Source organism: Eulemur rufifrons, chromosome 11 (genome assembly GCF_041146395.1).
Source record: "Eulemur rufifrons isolate Redbay chromosome 11, OSU_ERuf_1, whole genome shotgun sequence".
Taxonomy (NCBI): Eukaryota; Metazoa; Chordata; class Mammalia; order Primates; family Lemuridae; genus Eulemur; species Eulemur rufifrons.
Window position 1 is genome coordinate 5,720,229 of NC_090993.1, and position 24,084 is coordinate 5,744,312.

A 24,084-nucleotide genomic window follows, 5' to 3' on the forward strand; every position below is an offset into this window, starting at 1 on the left:
CCTTTAAACACTTCTCTTTACATTAGAACCACAGAGGGTTTCAGGCCAGCGTGGGCATGTAAGCGTGAGAGGCAGTCTAGTAAGACTACATGTTACAGGCTGCCTTGAGGTCTCAAATGCCGACAAAGACACTGTTAGAGGTTAATACCATAGATGCCAAGTACTCTTGAGGGGCTAGACTGCCCTCTTGCAACAACTTATTTCAAAACCAGTTCTTCCGGTATTAGCCCATAACCTACTTCTAAACTAGGTCAGAAAAGGCAGAAAATTCATTGAGAGATTAAAGAGACCAGGTAGTAAGGATTTATCAGGGGAAAGGATGTTTTCTCTGTTCATCACACACCAAGGAAGGGGTCTTCCAGAGAGCCAGTTTGGGAACTTGACTGGTGATCCCTGAAGTTTGGGGCACACTGGACCTAGTGACCACTGCATTCCTGGGGAACAGGTGGAAGGAAGGTCATGTCTTCCTCTAGAAGAACAAACAGTCGGGGCTACACTGAAAAGGTCTGGGGTTTGAGGGGCAAATGTATCTGACCTCACAGGCTGGAAGTGCTCCCGGTAGAGGGCTTCTGGCAGGGGTCATCTTGCAGGGACCACTCATGGAGCCTGCTAGGTGGGGGAAGTGACCCAGCAGAGAGAGAGACCCGAGGAAACCAGAATGGAGGGGGTGACAGGGAAGTTCTAAGCAGCTAGCCTGAGGGGACATCACTAGCATAAGAAGAACTGCAGGAGAGAGGACCTCAGTGATGGGAAGAGCTCCTAAGCACTTCAAAAGTATCCCACGAGGAGAACTAAAATCAGCCTTTGGTATCTGCTGTACCCAAAAAGCATCAGGGCTAGGTGAGCCTCTGGCTGAAGAAGACTTTTCTCCCTCTTACCCTGGCTGCCTTGGTGAATGTGTGATGTGCAACAGAGATCCCCTTCAGGAAAGAAAGGCTTATTTGCTCAGCTTTTAGGAGAGCTGCAGGGAGATGGCCCTCGGCCGTCAGCTTTCTTTAAGGGATTGTCTAAGCTGAAGCAGGAGCAGCCCATGCAGTGACTGACCAGTGTGGAGTACAAATGAATTCCCAGCTCTTCACTTCAACTCAGGACGACTCTGGAGGACCCTCCTCAGCCCCAAAGCTCTCCGTGGGGTCAGCAGAGTGAAGACATAGTTGAGGTTGCTCCTATTCTCCCTGTGTCCCATCCTGTCCACAGGTGTTGATCCCAGAGCGTTCCTGGCACATGCGTCTCCATCTTGGAGTTTGCTACTGGGAAACACAGTTTGCAACACTCCTCATCCTGTACCTGGTCTGCAGGGGCCACAAGCAGCCCTTAGCAAACGGAAGAGGAGATGGGGTGCCTTCCTCTGCCACTGCAGGCTTCTAAGCCTAAAGCGGACCTCCCTAGGGTGAGGGAGGACCTTTCACTTGCATGTGATTCTTAGACTGGACCTTTTAGAATTAAAGACTGACCGGAATAAACTACCAAACAGGCCAGATGCATCCTTGACGAGCAGGAAAGAACAAGTCCGCAACATGAGTTGAACGGGGAGCATGTGTACAACTGCGTCCTGTCGATTTAATGAACTGATGACGGTAGCATACCTTTTAAGAAGCCGGGTTTTGAAATCAGTCCTGGGTTAGAATCCAAGTCCTGTCACTTACTTGTATGTGACCTTGAGCAGTTCACTCAACCCCTTGGAATCACAGTTTCTAAACTATGAACTGGAGATGATAATAGATTGCCGTGAGGATTAAATGAGAACAGACACAATGCCTTTAGCAAAGGGCCTGGCACAGAGTAAGTATTCAGACTCTCTCTCCCCTCCTGGGTAGCTTCTGTGGTTTCTGCCCACGCAAGGATCTCCCGGAACAGGAAATGTGCAAAAACTGATATTTCAGGCCAAACTCTTATCTCTCTTCACACACGAGGAGTACAAGAGGGTAAATCATAGAGTTTACGTAAATCTCATTCTGTTTTATTTCTCACACTAAAATTGTAAATGGAGGCAATGACGCTTTGCAACTTCAATTGGCTTGTTGCAATCATATCTTTTTTGAAACTGTTTCGAGACAACTTGTATTCCATTTACTAAACCCACTTATCAGCAAAACCAGCTTTTCTCCTGCAACTGCTTGGCAGATTCTTACCTGGCTGCTGCTCCCTGACCAGGTTGGGGTGTGAACATTTTGTGGACTTGTTTCTTATCCTCCCTTCCTTTCCCACCTGTGTTCCTGGTCTGGAGCTATGTGCATCCCCCTATCTCTCCTGCGTACTAAAGGATCCCTTGGCCAGGTTTTCTAGTTATAACCTGTTCCTACTCCATTGGCTGCTTCTCCTCCCCTCTTTCGCTGTGTTTCCTCTGCTGGAACTTGTAGGCCAGCCTATCCTCCACTTGCAGGCGAACTCAGAGATCTCTGACAAGTGTAAGTCAGGCAGCTTCCTTCTTGCAGAGCCTAAAGCTTTTGATTGACATTCCCTCACGGTAAATACATTGACTTTGATACTCTTGTGTCAAAACTATAGGGAGTGCACATGTTCAGGAGTAATCATAAATTTTAGCAAATAGTTTAGAATAATTCAATTTATTTGTAATTTATTTCAAATTACACGATCTTTTGGAATAATCTTAAGTACACTCATGGTTTATTATACTAGAATTTTACTTATGTATCTATAGTAGTCAAACAAATAATTGGCCAATTTGGCTAACAGAATTAAAAAGGGAAACTGCATGTACCTTTTACTATAGTGTTAAATATAACATATTCTCACGTATCCATTCATAATAAAGAGAAGAAAGCCTGCAGAAATTACTTTATCATTCTGAAGCTGGGAATACTATTAAATTATAGCCATAAGTCTAGGTGAGTATCAAGCCCAGTTGGTTAGTTTTGTAGAAAATGCCCTGAGTGTGTATCTTATTCCACAGAGATCCCTCAGCTACATCAAGTATCTCTTTTCTAAAGAAAGACTTTTTATTTTATGTTTAATTCTGTTAGCCAACTATAAGAACCAACCTCCTGCTTAGAATTACTTGCTTTTTCCAACCACTTGGACCTGCCTTCTCAAAGCAGGTTACGTACCCTAAATTCTGGGAATGTGTATTTTTAAATAGCATAAAATGCTGTCTCAATTGGGAACTATTGATTTAGCATTTATTTTCTGTTCCATGAATCTTAACATTTGATCATAATCTTATGTTATTCCTGATTTCATTAGAGTTTGTTTATTTATAAAATTGTGAATTCCCCTAAGTCAGCATTTATGGTTTCTCAGAATTTTGAATCTCCACAGTGCTTATTAAATATACTAGAAATTCAATATATGTTTGTCAAGTTGAAATTTTGAGTTTCTAGTTAGCAGAGTCAAACTAAATGTTTAGCCTTATTTTCCTCTAGAATCTTATCCCCATTTAGGTAATTTGCTCTGGTACCTTCACCCCAACTCACCCTCCACCCCAAGTTGGTTCCCCTGTACCTGTAGCTCTAGTACATCTACTTGTCTGCTTCTCCAACCAGATCAAGCTGAAATAATTTTTAATCTTGTTTTGTTTTATTTATCTTGTGTCTCTATGGCCTAGCACACATCAATTGCCAAAATGAATGATTTTGGAAAGAATAGGAGTGGCTTGAGCACAGTTGGAGGGCAAATGTTAAAAGAGGTAAATGAAAGATATTTAATGTGCCTCTTCCAACTTTGTATATCAGTTTAATAGTTTTTATAACTTGACACCAATCCATCAGGTTGACATGTTGTCAGGAAGTCTTGCTTCATGACAGATTAACTAATTCTTCATCTATTATTTATACTCTGCCTACATTAAGAACAGCCATTGAAGCAGATTAAGGTAAAAACAAAGACCAGAAGAATAACATCATTAAGATGATAGTAAAGAGCTAGAACCACATAATCAGGAGGGTAGGGGATTCTGAATTTCATTGTTGGGATATAAATATGTCACATTCTGAGTTCAAAAGATACTGTATAATGTACAAAAGCCATCAGTAGTGATCTTGGACAAGCATTGAGATGGTGCATATTGGCTTATATTTGCTTAAGTGATTAACTGTAGAAAAAATTTACTCCAGTTAACGGCCATACTGAAAATCTCTAAAGAGTCAGTAAATTCCTCTCCAGCATATGATATTTACATACAAAAATACCAACACTGGGGTCTTTAAAAACAACACAAAGTAAAAGAAAGCCATGACCACTATTACAGTTAAAGTCTATGTTACCTGGGTGCCCAAATGCAGTAAATACACATTATTCTCATATCACCCGATTTAAAGTTAGATTTTAGTTTTGAGAACATAGAGATGAGTAAGAATTATATTGTTATTAGATATTTCCTATTTTTACTTTTGAGTTGGACATATGTAATACTAGGTACCACGAATGGTACATAAAAGATCATCCCAGGTAATCAAAGCAGAGTTTAGACTATCAGGGTGATTTTGAAATATTATTTCACAGTTCTAAGGCTATGGCACAAAGGCCAAATGAAGTGCTAATTTAGGCCATTGTCTGATTAATTTACTTAAGTATGAGTTGGGAGAATTCAGATTTTTTGTTTTTAGTTGTGCTAAGCTATTTCCAATATCCTATTTATTTATTATTTTTAGGATAGCCATGGTCTCATTCTTTGTGTTGATGTGGTGACTCTGTCCAGGGCTTCGCTGCAAAGCCAAACTTTATGACCAAACCACAGCAACATGACAGATTCAATTAGGTAAAGCAGCTTGGTCCAGTCCCCCACTGTTGGTTGATTGTCAACTGAGCTGACGCTAGAACCAGCGAAATGCTATGTGATTTGACTGTCCTTGAGAAAATACAATGGGAGCTTCTGTGTGACAGTATAAACTCACTCAATTAGGGTCTCACCCTGGGGGCTAGTTGACCTCTCCCTCTACTCCCCAGTTCTCTCAGATCACTGTGGTGCTCTCAGCTCAGAAGAGGTGCAAAGAACCAAAGCAAGGCCAGGGAGTTTGAGGTTGTGAAAAAGCATTTAAAGTTGAGCCATCCTGTGTTCTGGCCACGGTGGTGCCTCTTGTTCCTTGTGTCTCTTGGGCAAGTTACTCTTCGTGGGTCTCTGTTTCCTCATCTGTAACATGGGGATGCTTCTGTTTACTTTGCAAGGTTTTATAAGAAACAAATGATACAATGCCTTTGATGACCAGCTGACACAGTAACTGCAACAGGTGCTCAAAAAATTAGAATTGTTAGCCTAAAATAAGTTAGTACATAGAGAAATTCACTTTATTAAAAATTTAATGTAACATTTTGAAAACTCTCATTGTTGTCTTACAGCTAGTCAATAACTACCTGGCTAAAGAAAATTCTGTAGCATAAAAGACCCTTGTCAGAGAGTAAGGTACATTTTACTACTTGTATATCCTTTCAGGAAACATTTTAATTCTGGGACCAATTTTGTTCTAATGGTATTACATTATTCAATTTTTCTATAGAAATAATCTTATAATTAACATGATGTTAGAAAAGTTATGCTGTTTTTAGCTGCTGCATCTATGTCTTGACAACAAAGAATAGAGCTATTCTTGGGTCCATGTTTTAATATGGTCTTGCATAGTGTAAGAGCAATTAAGAAGGACATAATTCAGACTGTTAAGGAAGGTCTAATTATTGAAATGTTTTATTCGTCAATAGTAAACCATTGATAAAAACCTAGTAATACTTGGTAAAAGTACACGTGAAAAATAAAACATAATTACTAAAAGGTATTCATACAACATTTTTTGATCAGGTTGCGAAAAATTAGAAAAGTCCTTTATTTAGAGTCAATGAAGCTGGTTTTTAGACCAGGCAATGTGACTTACTAGACACATGGCTTTGGGTATGTCATTTAACCTCTATGAGCTTTGGTTTCTGCCTTTTGAAAAATGGAGTTGGTGGCAACTACCAAGACTACTTCCAGATTATTTTTCCATGAAGTAAATGTAATACATGCTACTAATGTAAATATTATGGAAATGTGAGATACTATTTTTATTATGAAAGGTTTCATAAAATAGTCCCAGTTACTTCTTGATACTTTTAGCCTTAAGTTTTATGCCAATGCAAAGTACATAATTCAGACAATATTAACAATTCCTGGTCAACGATATCTGTTAAGTTTAGGTTTGAAATCAATAGATATTGATGGCTCATATGGATTTACTTGAATATTCTATATAGTTTGAAGGTATTATATAACATACCCATAGCAACTTAGGTAAGGTATTTAGAATAAACATAAACAATCAATGAGATGCAAATTTGTAGCTCAGTGCAGTTTCTATAATTAATTATAAGCAATCAAGATTAAGCGATATAACTCCAATGAAAATGATGTCTTATTAGAATAATGTAAAGAAAATTTCTTGTGTATTATATCATTTCATCCCTGTAGCAATCATTTGAGGTAGCAATGATTATTTCCCATTTATTGGATGAACTTGAAGGCTATGGAAATGAAATGAAAACCAAGAAAGTCACAATTGAGTAATTAAACAATCTGGTGCTAAAATCTAGATATTTTAATGTGAAATCCAGGGCGTTTCAAGATAAAGCAGCAAAAATGTGTTGTGAAACATTAGCACCCATTCAGTTATTTATTCACCATGGCTTATTGGGTGTTCATTATGTGTAAGGCTCTATCAGCATAGTAAAGGATCAGGAACGGCTCCAGTGCCCAAGAAGCCAATGGACTGGTAGGACAGATCATTCATAACCTCTCTACTGTATTCAGAAAATGTAAGGGCTCTGAAAATGTACCAGGAAAAGTGTAATGGGAGTTAATTTATACATCCAATAATATTTATACATTTCAATAATATTTTTGGTGCTACATTCACATATTGTAATTGGCCATGTTCAGAAATACTATTTTTCTTCCTTACAACAGTTTGAATTGAATTCAATTTTATATAAAATGTTCTTCTGAAGGTCAGCAAGCAAGTTCCATATTACTGTCATAAATAATGAACTTGGACAAGAATCCAACACAGCAAAAAATCGTGAACAAGACTTCACGGAGGTTTTTTGAACTTGTTGGGTCCATGTTAATGTCAGCCACTATATACTAAAGAGGTTAAGTACAAAACAGTAAAAATTCACACTTTGATATTTTTTGATCATAACAAGCATTTTCTATGAGTTGATTGTAACTCATTTCAGTAGTTTCCTGTAACATATATGCTACCAGTACACTCTTTTCCAAAAATGAAGATGGTACCCACTACTGTAGTGTTTTCTCCTATAAAGGTATAGTTAAAAAAAAAAATCTATGCAATTTGAAAATCTGGCTCAATATGGAAACCATTTGTTTAAATGCTTCTATAGTAGAATGGTTCATTATTACCCTGAATTGGGTATCTATTACTTTTCAAGGTTTGCATATATCACATTACCTTCAGTATAATCTCATAGAGTGAAAGCAGAGGTATTCTTTGCAGAAGGGCTATGAAGTCTTTCTAACAACATTATAAAGGACTACGTAATTGTTGGTAGTCATTTAAGCTGTGTGGTTATACTTTTTTTTTAAAAAAAGCAAAAGCTGTGAAAGCTAAATTGTAAGAGTAAAAACTGGGAGACGGTGAATAGTAGGATAACTTGTAATAGTCAAAAATGGGAGACGCTATAAAATGGAATGTATAGTGTTTGCAGCCTTTTAAACCTGGTTCAAGTCCTTGTTCTGAAGTGTAATTTGTGCCTCAGTTCCCTCGTTGGAAAATGGGGTTAATGATATTTATCTTGCAGAACACTGTTAGATTTAGAGCTAACCCACAGGTCGGGTAGATATCATACAACACAATTCAGCTCCTAAGAAAAACAATAGCATGACCAAAACGTACGTGTGTGCTACTTGTATTTAGTGGCTTCATCTCCATATTTCAATACACTTTACAATGCATTCTTTTTGCAATACAGTCTTTTAAAATGGAGACTTTGAAAAGACATGAGACACAATCCCTGTCTTCACAAAAGTTTGTCAAATTCCAATCCAGAATTTCTTTAAAACCATCTTCCAAGCAGGACAGTTCCTGGGAGCAGTTCTGCCAAAGGCCAGAGAGACTTCAGTTTACTTTGCACACCCACCCATCAAACCACCCCCCCACCCCCTTACGCTTCTCAAGCTTTCATATACAGTGCCCAAGCTTTTACACGGACCTGAGAAACCCTCACCACTAGTTGTTTAGCTTTCCAATAAAACCAAAAACTGTTGTGAGATGCTGACTCCAAAGAAAACAAAAGATAAAGAGATTTACGATTTAATGATTAACATGCCACCTTGTTCCTAACAATCTTCAGGCTTGGCTGTGTTAGAATGGGCCCCAGGAGGGAAAGCAGATGTCAAAGGCCAGGGGCGGGGAGTAAACCCGGTGCTAGGGGCCTAAAAACAGAGAAAAGAAACAAGTGCACAGTTGTATACGCCACGCACACCTAATGGACAGTCCAGGCACAGGCGGAGCGTCGTAGAGGAGCCCGGGTCCCTCTCCCAGGATGGGAGGGGGGCGGGGTGTGCGGGCTCTGGGAGCCTTGTTCCCTGTGGACTCGGGGGCTGGCGCAGCGGGTGCAGCCAGCCTGCTGCTGAGCTACTGCCTCCAGGCGCAGTTGCATCGCTGCACCCTCGGGTGAAAGTACCGTGCAAGGCTCAAGAGAACACATGTCCTCCTGGCCATTTTCGGGGGGGGGGGGGGGGCGCTGGGCATCCTCTGCTCTAAATCCCTTGGGGTGGGACGAATGGACTCTCGAGGTGCGAAGTTAGCAGAACTTTGGGAATGAGGAGTGTAAAGCACCAGCGAGGCGGCGGCGGGGTGCGGGGGCGAGTGGGGGTGGGGCGGAGGCGGGTTCTGAGCGCCTGGCTCCTGAGCAGTCCCGGCTCAGCAAGCGGGAGGATGGAGGCGTGGAGACGGCGCTCCCTTCTCCACTTGCTCCTTGGCTTTCCAGTAATGATGGGTGAAGGAGAGGTGTAGCGGGCTTGGAGAAAGGCGCTCCGCAGCGGGAGCCACCCGGCCCGGCCCGGGCAGGGCGCGCGGGGCGGCGGCGGCTCCTCACTGCACCAACCTGCGGGCGCGGGCTGGCTGGCGAGCGGCGGCCCCTCCCACCGCACCCCACCCGCGCCGCCGCCGCCCGCCGCCCGCCTGCCCGGGAGCCGGCCCGGGTCCCAGTCGGTGCCGCAGGGAGCCGACGATCGGAGCGCCTGCCCGGGACCGCAGCAGCCGGGCGACGCACCGGGCACTTCAGCCTCCCTGGAACAGGCTCCCGTCCCTCCCTGTTTCCCTCCTGTCCTCTTCCCCATCGGTCCCCACTCCCCCTCCCCCAGCCCCGACGCCGCCCTCCCTCCTTCGGCGCCTCTGCTCCCGCGTACGCCCCCTCCCGCCGGGCTGCGCGCTCCCCGCTCCCGCTGGCTCCTCCGGCTCCGGCTCCCGCTCGGCCTCCCGCGCGCCCATCCCGAGCCCGCTGCGCGCCGGCCGCCGCCTGGTCATGTCAGGATGGAGATCCGGCAGCACGAGTGGCTCTCAGCCTCCCCCCACGAGGGCTTCGAGCAGATGAGGCTCAAAAGCCGCCCCAAGGAGCCCGCGCCGAGCCTGACCCGAGTGGGCGCGAACTTCTACAGCAGCGTCAAGCAGCAGGACTACAGCGCCAGCGTCTGGCTCCGGAGGAAAGACAAGCTAGAGCATGTAAGGGCGGCTCGCTCCCCGGGGCCTCGGCCGGGCACCTGCCGCACGCACCCTGCCCGCGGTGGTGACAGGAGCGCGCGGGCTGCGGGGTCCAGGCAGGCATCCGCGGCCTCCATCGACCAGGGGGCTTCTTCTGCTGCACTTTCTTGCTTTAACGACCGGGCGGAGGGGAGGAGAGGGGAGGGGAGGTTCTCTTTCAGGCACCGCCTGGCCCCTGCTCACCCGCACCTCTCCACCGGCGTCACCCTGCGGGGTTCATTTGCACTGTTCTTGGGGTGCCTGTGCGGGGTGAGCGAGAAGTGCGAGCGCCACAAGCGTGGCTTAGAGCAACCAGGCGTTGCACAGTAGTGGGCTTTAGAGGGGCGTTTGCCTGGATCTTTGAGGGCTATTTTACTCAGCCCAGAAACTAAAAAATTAACGCATCCATAAAGTTGGCGCCTCTGGCAACCCGGCCTGGGCCGGTGCACAAGCCATTAGAGTTTTCTGCAGAGTGTCCGCTGGGATGCGCAGTTGGCAATCCTCTCTACTTGAGCCCAACTAGGGAGAGATTTGAGCGTTGCAAGGAGAAAGGCTAAAGAACGATCTCTGGCTCCCCGGGAACCTGCCAGTCTGCAGGGTGGGAGCCGCGAGCGGAAACCTACACTTCCAGTAAGTGTGGGCTTCACGCAAAGTGTTTTTGGCTCTGGGGTCGAGCCACTAAGGCTTGCCATTCTGAAAGGAAAAAGCCCTTCTAAAAAGGCGTTTAGTGGATCCACAGTTTCAAATCTGACCCATCAGCGCCTTCTTAACCAAATGTTAAAATTAAACTAGGAGAATTATCTCAAGAGTGCAGCACAACTAGCTAAGGAGAAGATGCTGTTTCTTCCCGCGGAGCTGCAGAATCCAAATCGAGTCTGTTAGTGAAATGTGGAGGTTTCCTTGTATTTGGGTCAGGACTCCAATGATGATAAAAAGAAGATAAGACCGAGAACTCCTGGAACTCAGACATCTCTAACCACTGCCCCATCCTGAGCCCCATCTGTCCCCCAAGAGCTACCCCTGGGCTTTGCAGCGCCAATAGGCTTCCCAGGAGGAAGCATGCGAAGGGGTGTTTCTCTATTACGATCTGAAAGGAAGATCTACACCTTTTTTTCTGAGGGCCTGTTGGAATCATTAAAAGCTCTAATATAAAGCTTTGAGTTGGGTAACAGGCCCTGTCTTGTGTGTAGAGAGCCGTTACATTGTTACATCCTTAAGACCATGGAAACAATTGAAGGAAATTTCTAGGATGGCAAGTTGTTTGAAAGGCAACAGTGTGCAAATGCACACTCCAGAATTAGCGAAGGGACTGGGTGGTGTTAATTAGTTTAACGGAGGCAAATAGCATCTTCCTGTAGTTTGGCCCTTGATGCTGATTTTAGTACCGGGGAAAATGGTCTAGCCTTAGAATGATGATAGAACATATCTTCATTTTAGTTGTACTCTGAATGTGTGTTCATTTATAGCTTGTGCTTTTAGCTGATCTATTTCCATTATTCTCTTACTGAAAATCAATAGTGCAACCTTCTGTGACTATGTCTTCTTGAGTCACCAACCCTGCACGCATTATACTTAAATGCTTCCTCACTCTTGGATTTTCATTGAAAGTATCAAGTCATACCATGTGGGCTGTGGCAGCATCACCTTTCTGCATGAGTGTAGGACGCTCAGACTCTCCTGAGGGTTGGAGCTCAAGGAAAGGAAGATCTGGTTGTTTGAGAGCATGTGAGCATCTATGCTTTCTTCTTCACTCAGGTACTCCAAAAGAGAGCACTGCATTTATTAAAAAGAAAAAAAAATCAATCACCTCATTTGTTATGTAAATCAGTGTGGCATAGCACTTGTTTTGCTTTCTCAACTACATTTCATGAGAGATGTATATTCTGTTCTGATATTTTCCTCCATACATTCTTTCGATTAGAAAGGGGACTTTGCTTCAAGTGAATTTTTTGGTGCTATTCTCTTGCTTTTGGAACATTCACAAATATTTCTAGTGAATTAATATTTATGAAAGTGCTATGAAAAATTAAATTAGTATAAAAATGTAAATTTTATTTGAATTCAAGCACTGGGTGATTATATGTGACGTGTTGCATACACTGTGATGTTTCGGGTAGTTTGATGTTAATTTCTAATTCGGTGTTTGAGATTTTAAAAACCTACGACCAATGGAACCTGGTATATCATTGCTACAGAAAGCATGAAAATGTAATGTTGACTTCGTTAGAGACAACATTCTGAACACATGTGGTACCTTCTAGTTCAAATGTCACAGGTATTAGGATGAGTGTGTCATATGAAATTCAAAGGTGATGTAGTTTAAAAACACCCTTCCGATCTGTCTAATCAAATGGATGACTACCGTTTTTATTATGTTGAAAAAATGAATTAATAATTATGATGGAGATCGTATGCCTGAAAACAGCCTACTCAGTTATTTTGCTGGTGCTTTAAAAGCCAATCTAAGTATTAAGGTAATAAATAAGTTATGACTTCAAATGACACATGCATTTGGTCATCACAATAACGGAATTCCCTGAAATGAAGTGTGGCAGTGTGTGAACTCTGTCCAGACTTCAGAGGGATGAATTAATCTGAAAGTCAATAACACATTGTAAAATGGACAGCTAAAGAATATATTTCCACCCATTTTGCTAAAAGGGAGAATAATTTATCTCCTCTTTTCTAGTTTAAGGGCTACTGTACTAATCCCAAGGTTGGACAAGAGAAAAGTGACATGAATTGATTGATGATTGGAATACTTTCAATCAGTCTTTCAATTTGATTCCTATCACTGGTTGGTTGATACTTAAGATGAATGCTTAATAAGGAATATATGTATGTAGGGAATTTTTCCCCATTTCAAAATCATGATTAGAAGCTACAAGGAAGTTGTGTTTTGTACTGTGATTCTGGACTTTGCACTACACTTGGAAATTTCGTGAAAAAGTGAAATTGCTGGGCACAAACAGAATATTGTCTTACTAGCTACAAATAAAGCTCTTCGTTCTTGGAATCTTTAGCTTCCTATTCTGCCTCATAAGGCCTAGGGCTTTTGGAAGCCAATAGGCTTGGGAAACAATGGAAGTTTTATTCTCTGCAGGATCTTATATTTAGGTATAAGGTAAAAGTAAAGGATTATTGTTTAGCCAAAGCAAGAGGAGCAAGGAGCCACTCCCCCACCTCCCCAATTCACCCCTGCTTTCACAGCCCTCCCTGCGGCTGGATCACTTTGCAGGAGGGGGGTGGGGGGCGGGTAACCATTTAATAGAGTATGTTAGACTGATGTTCTTTAGTGCTATCTGCTCTTTTTGAACTTTTTCATTTTTAACGGGGGAGAAATGCAGGGCTTGCTCTGCTCAGTTGCTTGGTTTTATGCCAGTTGTGCTGTGTTGATGTTTCCTGGTGCTATTTATGGAGACGAGGATGCCTTATTTTCTCTCCTACTTATTAAATTGGCTCTTGCCAAAGTGTGGGTAAGAGTAGGGCTCTGGTTAGGCAGACCTGGGTTTAGACTTTGACTCCATTTCTTATTAACTCTGTGACTTTAGGCAAAGGGCTCACAGTCACCAAGGTGTACATCCACATTCCTCCTTAAAGAAGTTGCAGGTTTGCCATGACGAAGCAAGACAATCCGTGTCTGTACTGCAGGAGTGGTCCCTAAACATCAGGGGCTCAACACCACAAAAATGTGCCTTTCCCTCACATCTCCCTCTGTGCTGGTTGGCTGAGGGCTCTCCTCATCTTAGTTGTCCTGCCTGATGGAAGATCTGTCTTGATACTTGTTTTCATGATTGCCAGGGCAGCTAAAGGAAGGTTGGAGAATCATGTAATGGCTCTCAGTGCTTCTACCCAGAAATGATACATCCATATGACTCATGATTATTGGCTAAAGAAAGGATCCTGGCCATGGCTTGCCTCAGAGGAGGTGAGGAAGGGTGAACCAACCAGGACCCAGAAGGAAGAGAAAGAGAACATTCAAGACGAGCCCCCACTAGGACCACAGCACATAAAGCACTTGGTGCAGTGTTTGGCCTATGTTGTCAATAAATTCTCAACACTGTATGGAGGGGTGTAATCACACTTCTCAGGTGCTGCCTGGCTCTCTGGCTGAGGCGTCCCACTCCCCCCAGAGAGCTTCCAGACTTCACGTTTGCGATCAGCCTGCCTGCATTACAGTCCTGGACCCAAAGCATATGGGCACTTTGGCCAGCAAGGCCAGCTCACCATCTTGGGCCTGTTATTCTGTTTCTTTGCCGGGCTTCCACTCCATCCTCTGGGGTCCTGACTCTCCCTGGCTTGCTCCCTTTCTGGCCATTCTGAGGCTTACTCTCCTGGTTCTCACTCTGAGCTGGTCCCCCGCCCCCGCAGCAGAGACCGGCTCTCCTTGCCCCGTCTCCAAACTGTTTCCCTGCCCAGCTTGTGATGGTGGAATTAAGTCAAGCAGTGTTTCATTTGGCTCAGAAACCCTATTTAAAAATGGAAAGAGAAGGCAAAAGAGAGAATTAGTAAAGAATAAAAGAAGGATCCTTAATGTTCACACTTGTAGTGAGCCATGGTATCTTGGTTTATTTAGTAAGTGCCTCACATTAAAAAAAAAAGAAAAAGAAAAGATCATTTTAGATGGGTGCAGTGGCTCACGCCTGTAATCCTAGCACTTTGGGAGTCCGAGGTGGGAGGATCACTTGAGCCCAGGAGTTTGAGACCAGCCTGAGCAACATAGTGAGACCCTATCTCTAAAAACACAAAAATCAGCCGGGCGTAGTGGTGCATTTTTGTAGTCTGAGCTACTCAGGAGGCTGAGGCAGGAGGATCCCTTGAGCCAAGAGTTTGAGGGTTCAGTGAGCTATGATGATGCCACTGCACTCTAGCCCAGGGAATAGAGTTTCAGAAAAAAAAAAAAATCATTTCCTCTAAGTGTGAATTTTCACGTATTTAAATAGAGTTTACATTACCAGTGAATAGTAAATAAATGCCATGAACACAGTTGCCTCCTGGAATAAATTATTCACATGATGAGCAAAGAATAAATGGATTGGAGCAAACTTGGTCACAGTGGTCTGGGCTCATATTGTGCGATGCCATTTTTGTCCCACAGAGCAGATCCACGGAAGTGCTGTACCCCACAGAGCAGATCAGTAAAGCGCTGAAAGACAAAGTTCAACCCAAGGCAATGAATCTTTAAAATGTTCTATTGAAAATCAAACAAATAAACAAACAGTCCAGCAAATGCTTAAGAACATTAATATTTACCAGGATGATTTCCTGTGATTTTAGATGTACAAAACAGAGAAGCTCTGGGCTGAGGCAGGATTCTCTCCTTCTCTAACTCATCAGTCAAGAAATGAAAGTTGGCCGGGCGCGGTGGCTCACGCCTGTAATCCCAGCACTCTGGGAGGCCGAGGTGGGCGGATCGTTTGAGCTCAGGAGTTCGAGACCAGCCTGAGCAAGAGCGAGACCCCATCTCTACTAAAAATAGAAAGAAATTATATGGACAGCTAAAAATATATATAGAAAAAATTAGCCGGGCATGGTGGTGCATGCCTGTAGTCCCAGCTACTTGGGAGGCTGAGACAGGAGGATCCCTTGAGCTCAGGAGTTTGAGGTTGCTGTGAGCTAGGCTGACACCACGGCACTCACTCTAGCCTGGGCAACAGAGTGAGACTCTGTCTCAAAAAAAAAAAAAAAAAAAAAAAAAAAAAAAAAGAAATTAAAGTTTAGGTGTTTTGTGTCTTCTAATGGATCTTTGTCATGTCCATTATTGTACTCGGCACTACTACCATTAACGTATATTTAACTATAGTAAATGGACTTCTGTCACTGTGGGTTGACATTGCACTTTGTTTTGAAGAATCTGGTTTCTTTGTAACATAACCATAGTCAGTGACATACCATATTTAATGTATTTAATTTGAGAAGGTGAAGATTATTGGACTTAAGATTTCGTTTTCTTCTTTTCTTCCATATAGTAGTCACGTACCAATTTCTGGCTAGTTTCTCTAAAAGTTTTTACTTCTCTTTACAGACTTCTGTATCCATCTCAGATTTAAACCTATATAACAGTTTTTAGTTCTTCTATTTTAGCTCTAAAGATCAAGAAATCTGATGAATCTTTCAACTTCTGGGACACCATTTCCTCAGTCCCACACCCCCACATTCAACAGCTCTTGGACTGGGGAGTAGCTGCATTTATTATTTGTAATTCTTCATAAGATTTGTCTCTTCTCCCCTAATATCTGTTTGTTCAATCCTTTCTTTGTGTCAGTAAAACTCTTGGATATATATCTTATACTGCATGTGTAATCCAATTCTGTGTTATTTATTTTGTTCTTCAAGTTGTTCCTGCTTTGGCCGTTAGAAGGTCTTTTAGATGGGCTCCTGTGTCGCTTAGACGTGTTCTTAAAGATGTTTTCTCATAAGTATATTGAAAAGGATGGTTCATTTTTAGTCTCAACTAAGTACACTCTTTTTTTTTAACGAGAGAGAGTCTTGTTCTGTTGCCCAGGCTTGCGTGATCATAGCTCACTGCAACTTTGAACTTCTGGGCTGAAGTGACCCTCCTGATTCAGCCTCTTAGGTAGCTGGGACTACAGATGAATTGGAAGGCCAAATATTCTCTGAGTGTAAAGGTGGAAGAAAGAAGGGCAGGTGCTCAGGGGCCTCGTGGAGCAGGTGCAACACAGCACCTGATGGCTGGCATTAGTATTGACAGAACGTCAGTAATGAGCAGCGTAGGGGAGGCATTCAAAAGAGGCAGGTGTTTGCCCTCTATGGCTTTTATACGGTCGCCTTTCTTATTTTATTAGGCTACTTTTCCCCATTTGGATACATAAGTTTACTTAATTTTGTATTGGTTTCAGAATAACTGTCATAGAATGAGTATTGAGATCAAGGAAAGAAAGTTGATGATATACGTTGGCAGAATGTGAGTGTTAAAGAGAACATATCCAGGGAAAAAAAGTTTGCAGACATAGATGAGCTGCTGGGCATGGTAAACGTTTTTCCTTAATGTAGTCTTTTATTTTTTTCCTGTTTTTAAGAAGGGGAGGATGTGTTTCAAGGGAACGGAGCATGGTGAAGAGCTCACCAACATGGCAATTAAAAAGTCTCTGGGCTTCAGATTAGGTGTTTCAAGTGATATTAATCATTTCCATTTGGTCACCTAACAAAGATTTTGCGAGAATAAACATACAGTTCTTTAGTTTAGAAACATGCTATAGGTGAAAAGCTATTTGAATAGAATTGCTGGTCAACACTGAAAAAAATGGATTAAGAAAAGTCTTTATTGAGAAAATGACTTAAAAGAAAATTTTAACCTCTTTCATGGAGAGAGAATAATAACTCTTCTGACCATTCCTTATATTTAATTCCCATTAAAATGAGTAGGACAGTACCCATCCTAGCACCTATTCCGAATCTCTTGTTTGCATGTTTCCACACTAAAACACTACAAGATAAATGGGCTTTAGGATAATTTGTTGAGTTGCTGTTTGTGCCATTAATCCGGAGAAACATTTCCTTTCTATTATGAACTGAGTAGATTTCTAGTTACTCCTGAGATTGTGTTGTTTTAGTCCATGGACTTGTTCAAAGCAGAAAGGGACTTAATATAATCCTTGCCAGCTTTAATTCCAAGATTTGTTGTCCAGTTTCAGTAGAATATTAGGTGAATGGATTTATCCTTGCATTAACATTTAATTCCATAGCTCAGGGTAGTTATTAACAAGGTATAGACAATCACACAGATAATTTAACATTTTATTCACTGTCACTGTTGCTATAGTGAAAGGACTGTCATTCTAACAAGGCAGGGTCTTCCGAGTGTAATACTTTCCTAAGCAGAATTGGGAGTTTCAGCAAGCCTGTGCTGAAATGTAGACGTGTGGTTGGCCACCTGGCCTCAGTCACTTCTGCACAACACCCCTGGTTCAGATTTGTGTCTCAAAAATTCACAAATTACTACATTAAGTTGAATTTCAGGGCTGCTTATGAAAAATTTAGACCAAACATATTAAAGCCCTAAATGCCAAAGGTCTGCTGTTCTTGCAGATTTTCTTAAGCAAAAACAAATTTTTTTTTTGTTTGTTTTAAAATTTGTGGTGATCAGGGATCAAAATAATTTCTACATATTAGTTTAGCTAAAGATAACTCTCCTAAGTAGCTTAACTGACTGGGTAAGTCCAGAGATAGACTCTCGTGTCTGGGAAATAGTGCCCTTGCCAAAGATGGTGCTTCCTGCTGCCTGCAAAGCTGCTGGGGCCACCTCTCACCCTTGGCGTGACCCGTGCCACTGCTGAGGGTGGTGGCTCCTGCTGTGATCGCCTTTGGTCCTGTGATGCTTTTCTGCTGCAGTCAGAGGCGATTGCAGATGGTGACGCCGGGACTGTTGCTGAGTCTGACAGCTTTGAAGTTGAACTGTGCCCGTGCACTAAAGCCACTCTGCTGAATTGGACAGAATCTCTTCCCATCCAATACTGTTCTCCACACTGACCTCTTCATTTCAAAGTAGTACTGATTGTGTCTAGTGCCGCTGAGATTTTTCTGTGGAAACCAGCTTTATTGTAACTGGGCTCCCTTTTCCTAGCACCCTATTACTTTATGGAGGCAAAGCTTTGAGGGAATTGAGAGATGGGAAATGTATCTTTCTCACAAGTGTCCCTCCCCTCCAGTGCCTAGTGCATACCCTGATTACTTACTCTCCCTTTTAGGATAAATTCCTTCCTGGGAAGCTCATTATTCCTCAATCTCCAGCCCTTGGCCCTTCCCTAGTATGTATAAATTTCACAGAGTCTGCCTGGACTCAATCCTGAACCTCTTGTGCCTCTGTCTTTTTCCTTGAGTTAAGTCTTCATTGGCAGCACACGTGGATGGTTCAGTAAAGTGAGAGTATCATAGTCCAATTGTTCTCAGAGAATAGATAACATATTATTTAGATTCAATTTCTAGATATAGATAACTAAGATATATATATATATATATATATATATGGGCTCTGCTTAATTACAGCTGGTTTATCATATATATAATGAGGGAGTAGAGGATTATTAACTTTCCAAAGAAAGCATTGGACTTCCAGAGGTTCCTCCTAGCATTCAAATTTTATATGTAGGTACTTGCCATGTATTAGTTGTTTAGGAAATGATTCTAAGGTGTACCAGAACTTTACTACTTTTATATGAATGGTAACAGCATTTCTCATAGATTCTTGAGGAAAAAAAAAATGGTAACTTTTATACTGTCTCTGGCAAGTGTTTTATCTATTTGTTTTTCACTTATCGTTTTTTATTCCAGCCTTTTTACTACTTTTCATTTTAGATTCCTACACTTGTGTTTGCACTGCTTTTATTACACCATCATTCTGCTTAGAGGTGCTGGGGGCAGAGGAGGAGGAAGGTAATGTTTTCCCAGCAGGCCAGTCGGTCTGTGGATGTGGACGTGATTTAGCAGTATAATTATGGAGAGAATACCCACCTCCATCACCTCCGAGCTCCTGGGGCAACTTGAGGTCTGCCCTTGTCTTTCATCTTGAGGTCTGACCATGCTGGTTTTAATTCACAGTGCAGAGGGTGGATCTCCCTTTCTCTGGTCCATTATATGGAACCTTAAGCTCCAATGAGATGATGTGGCAGGACCTTGCCATGATCTCTGTGGGATACAAAAAAAATCATAAACATGTTAATGGAAAACCCAAACTCTGTAAAATAATTTAAAGAGGTTTATTCTGAGCCGGTATGAATGACTGTGGTCCAAGGATGCGCAAGCCCAAAAAACCTTGAGTAAGTGGTTCCTAGGCGATCAGATTACAGTTTGTTTTTATACGTTTCAGGGAGGCAAGAGATACAGGCAAAGACATAAATCAATAATACATGGAAGGTATACATTGGTTCAGCCCGAAAAGGCAGAATATCTTGAAACAGGGCTTACGAGTCATAGGCAGATTTAGATATTCTTTAGCTGCAGTTGGTTGAGAGAGTTAAGCTCTGTCTAAAACGATGGAGTCAGTAGGAGGAAATGCCCAAGCTAACATACCATGTGATACCATGCCAGCAAAAACAGAGACCTGTTGAACTAGATTTTATGGATTATAGGATGCAGCTTAACCCTGGCCTTGTGTGGCCTTAGGTCTTGTTTCTAATTTGTTATCTTATTGCCAAAAAGAATCTGTTTTGCCAGTCTCATGTTTTCTATTTTAACGTTACTGTTATGTCAACTCCCAAAGGGAGGGGGCATAACAAGGTATGTCTGATCTCCCTTTCTGTCATGGTGTTACCAAAAGTTCAATACTTGTCCACGAGGCAGAATCAGTGAGAACGAAGAACAAGGATAAGTGGTTTGAGGAAAAGGAAAGAGAAGTTTATTAATTTGCCTGCAAATGAAGAAGGCGGCAGCCTAATGTCTTAAAAGATCACCATCCTGTCTTTGAGCAGAATTACAGGGTTTTTTAAAGGGGAGGTTTCGGCAGTTGGGCTTGGGTCTACAGGACCAGTGTCACATGTTGTGGCTTCAGGCTATTGTTGTTTAACTATAATTGGTGGTTTATGTCACCTTATCTCTGGTGAAGATGATCTCGTGACCTTTCTCTGGACAATTCTGTTGGTCCATCTCCTGTGGTTTAGGACACTAGAAAACAAATAGCAAAGGACATTTTCCTGCCCCGTTGATTACTGGCCCCAGTGAAGGAATACAGGTTTTAATTTCCAAAAAGGGTGGGCGGTTTTAAAGGGACAACACATAAAACATTTCCTTGCCCTTTTTCTGAACTTTACCTCTGTTGCAATGGCTGGGAATTGTTAATGGAAAAAAAACCCTAAACTCTGTACAATAAATTAAAAGGTTTATTCTGAGCAGAATGTGTGTGACTACTGGCCCCCAGTACATGGCATCAAGAAGTCCTAGAAAAGGTGCCCAAGGAGGCCAGGTTAGAGTTTGATTTTATACATTCATGGGGACAGGAATTACATGCAAAGTCATAAATCAGTGCATGGAAAGTGTAAATTGGTTTGGCCTGAAAAGGCAGGGCCTCTCAAGGAGAGGGGAGCTTTCAGGTTATGGGTAGATTCAGAGATTCTTTGATTTGTCATTGGTTAAATAAATACAGCTTTTGTCTAAAGCCTTGGACTGTTTTAAGTTAAGATGGAAGTTTTTTAATCACAGACAAGCCACCGGATGTACACTGGACTCAAGGGATCTGTTAAGTAATTGGTGGCCTACAGGTAATTTTAACCTTTGCCCTGCATGGCCTTAGGTCCTGTTAATAATTTAGTATCTTATTGTCCCAGGGGTGTCCAACCTTCTTTGCTTCATGGCCAGGAACTCAGTTTTAAGGTTTTTCTGAGGTCCCCTTTGGCCAAGAGGGGGTATATTCAGTCTGTAGGGGGCTTAGGATTTTTTTTTCAGTTCATGGAATTCAGTTTTAGGGTTTTTCTGGGGTCCCCTTGGGCTAAGAGGGGATCCATTCAGTCAGTGGGGAGGAGAGATTTAGGATTTTATTTTTAGTTTACAAACTTAGGAAGAAAATGTACCCATCACAGTCTTCCTTAGAAATGCATCCATATTTTCTTTATTCATTTATGGGTTGAAGGGTATTTACATTGATTCCATAACTTGGTTATTGTAAATAATGCTGCAATAAACATGGGAGTGCACTCCATAAATATACACAATTATAATTTGTCAGTAATTAAAAAAAAGAAATGCATCCTTATTTAGGAATCTCATTCTGGGGTCTAATTAAACATTTCTGTTACAGATATACTCATTTCCTCATTGTTCTATCCTCTTTGAAAATAGACTGAAAAGTATTGATTCACTCTATTGTCTTTTAGGGGGAACAGCTGCATACCACTAGTTTAATTTCACATTAATGTTAATGTTCCAAATTTTAAATCATGTATATTACTCTGTATTTTAGAAGAGTTGTGATTTATATGAAAATTTAAAAAATCAGAATAATTAATTAGTTTTAAAAAAAAGTCTATGGGGAAAATCATGTTTCACCTAGGCAGAAATCACTTTTTCCCTAAATATTTGAAATGGATTTTTTAGAGATATAAGTTTCTGAAGTGGAGATGAATAAACACCTATGCTAAGAAGTAAACTTAAGGTACAGATTTGTTTTGGGGAGACTTTAGAATTTATTTTTAGATGTCACAGTATAATAAATACTTCCATGGATGGAAGCAGTAATTGCAAAAGAACAGCTTGCTGATAATTGCCCTGTGATTAAAGATTCAGTTTGTTTAGTTTGAAAATGAATTGCATAACCTTCCTGGCTTTATTCAAGAATTATGACTCCTAAGTTGGCCCAGTGGATTGCAGAGTCCTACACGTTGGAATCTCAGATATGTTGTAATTTAGTAGGACCTTGAATGATAGTAGTTGACACTCATATTTGTCCATTTTTTTTTTACTTTGAAAAGTCCCAGCATTAAGTCAATTGAAGACAAATCAACTAACTGCTTTTGACAAAACTCTTAAGGACTAGAGCGATGAAAACAATACATTTTGAAAGACACTTAAACATGCTATTTCTTTGACCTTTTTCTTTATGTCAGTTGGAGCTTTTTCTCCTACTTTCCTTGGTGCATCTAACTTCTGTTTGTTTTATATCCAAAAGGGAAAAAATATTAATACATAAAATTATTTCCTGTAGCTTTCTTTTTATGAGAGAAGAAAGGATAAACATGTACTTTGTAATATTAAAACAAAACAAAAGGAAAACTAGAAAGCACTCATGCTTAGTCTTTATCACTTACGATGAGTTCAGCCCTAACTAAGAGAATAACCAAGTCAGAATGTCTTAAATAGTAAGGGGATTTATCTCACATAAAAAACTTGAAGGGTTGGTTAGTGCAGCAGCTCAACAGCATGGTCAAGGTCCCCGGGTTCCTTCCATCTTTCCTCTCTGCATCCCCAGCTTCTAGCTTCAATCCCAGGTGATAAAATGCCACCAACAGTTCCAGGCACCATATCCTCATTAAAAAATAATAATAATTCAAGGGCCAGAATGGAGCACTTGACCTTATGGATCTTTTTAAGAGCAGCAAAATGTTTCTGAAAAGCTCTTTCCCATTGCACTCATCCTTATTGGCCAGAGAATTCCACGTGGCTATTCCTAAACCGGTTGCTGACAAGGGAAATGGAAAATGTCCCTTCTTGAGGCTGGAGCCATCTGGACTTCATTGAAGCACAGGACTGCTCATAACTCATCAAAACTGGGAGCCTCTTCTTAATAAAGATGGTGGAAGGGAGTGGCGGGGAGTGGTTATTGGGTGGGAAGTCAGACCCCTCTCCCCCCCACCCCCCACATAGCCCTTTTTCGTATACCTTCTTTATCTCTTCTCCATCCAACAAATTGACTTCTCCAATTTATTTGCAGAAGTCAGGAGACACACACACATGCACACACTCATGCATTCATGCTCACACACACATACATGCACATGTACTCACGTAAGCACCCAGAAACATGTAGTTAAGTATGACTTAACTGATTATTTATAATTTTGCTCAGACTTTCCTTAAATAATAAAAAAGTATAAGAAAGATTATCTTATCCTTATGTTTGTATTGTATGTTTTGGTATACTCTAATTATTTGAAAATTAGCACTCTCGGTAACTTAATCAGAATAGGTATTTGATTATATCATTCTCTTCTGTTACTCTTCCATGTAAACAAGAGTCTGTTAAAAATATCTGTTACATGAATTCCAGAAAAGGGGAAATATGTGTGCTTGGCTACTGATTAGATATGGAGAGTGATCAAGGGGACGAGTCCTGGGTCACTCAGTTTCCTCTTGAGTAACATCCTAGGTGGTGGCCACCAACATTGCAAACCGAGGGGCAAGCACAGAGTTTGTGGGGAAAGACAATGAATTATATTTTGAGTATGTTGGGTTTGAGTTTCTTGTGAGATATCAGGATGGAGATGTCCAGTAGAGTTAGGTGTATGTCTGAAATTCAGGGGGACATCTGCATAGTGGACAGAGATGTAGGAGTTAGAAGTATTAGGTCATTAAATATGAATTGTCCAATTTTGAATAAAAAATGTAGTTTATTGGCCGGGCGCGGTGGCTCACGCCTGTAATCCTAGCACTCTGGGAGGCCGAGGCGGGTGGATCGCTCAAGGTCAGGAGTTCGAGACCAGCCTGAGCGAGACCCCGTCTCTACTAAAAAAATAGAAAGACATTATATGGTCAACTAAAAATCTATATAGAAAAAATTAGCCGGGCATGGTGGCACATGCCTGTAGTCCCAGCTACTCGGGAGGCTGAGGCAGTAGGATCGCTTAAGCCGAGGAGTCTGAGGTTGCTGTGAGCTAAGCTGACGCCACGGCACTCACTCTAGCCTGGGCAACAAAGTGAGACTCTGTCTCAACAACAACAACAAAAAAAAGTA

At 41.9% G+C, this 24,084-nt stretch overlaps 1 protein-coding gene across 1 annotated transcript in view; it reads left to right on the forward strand.

The window, feature by feature from the left end:
* Nucleotides 1-9,479: 9,479 nt before the first annotated feature.
* PLD5 (phospholipase D family member 5) overlaps nucleotides 9,480-24,084 on the forward strand; it is a 198,300-nt gene continuing 183,695 nt past the window's right edge. Inside the window, exon 1 of the mRNA XM_069484645.1 lies at nucleotides 9,480-9,668. Within this exon, the coding sequence (XP_069340746.1) occupies nucleotides 9,480-9,668 (189 nt within the window). The remainder of the gene's footprint in view (nucleotides 9,669-24,084) is intronic.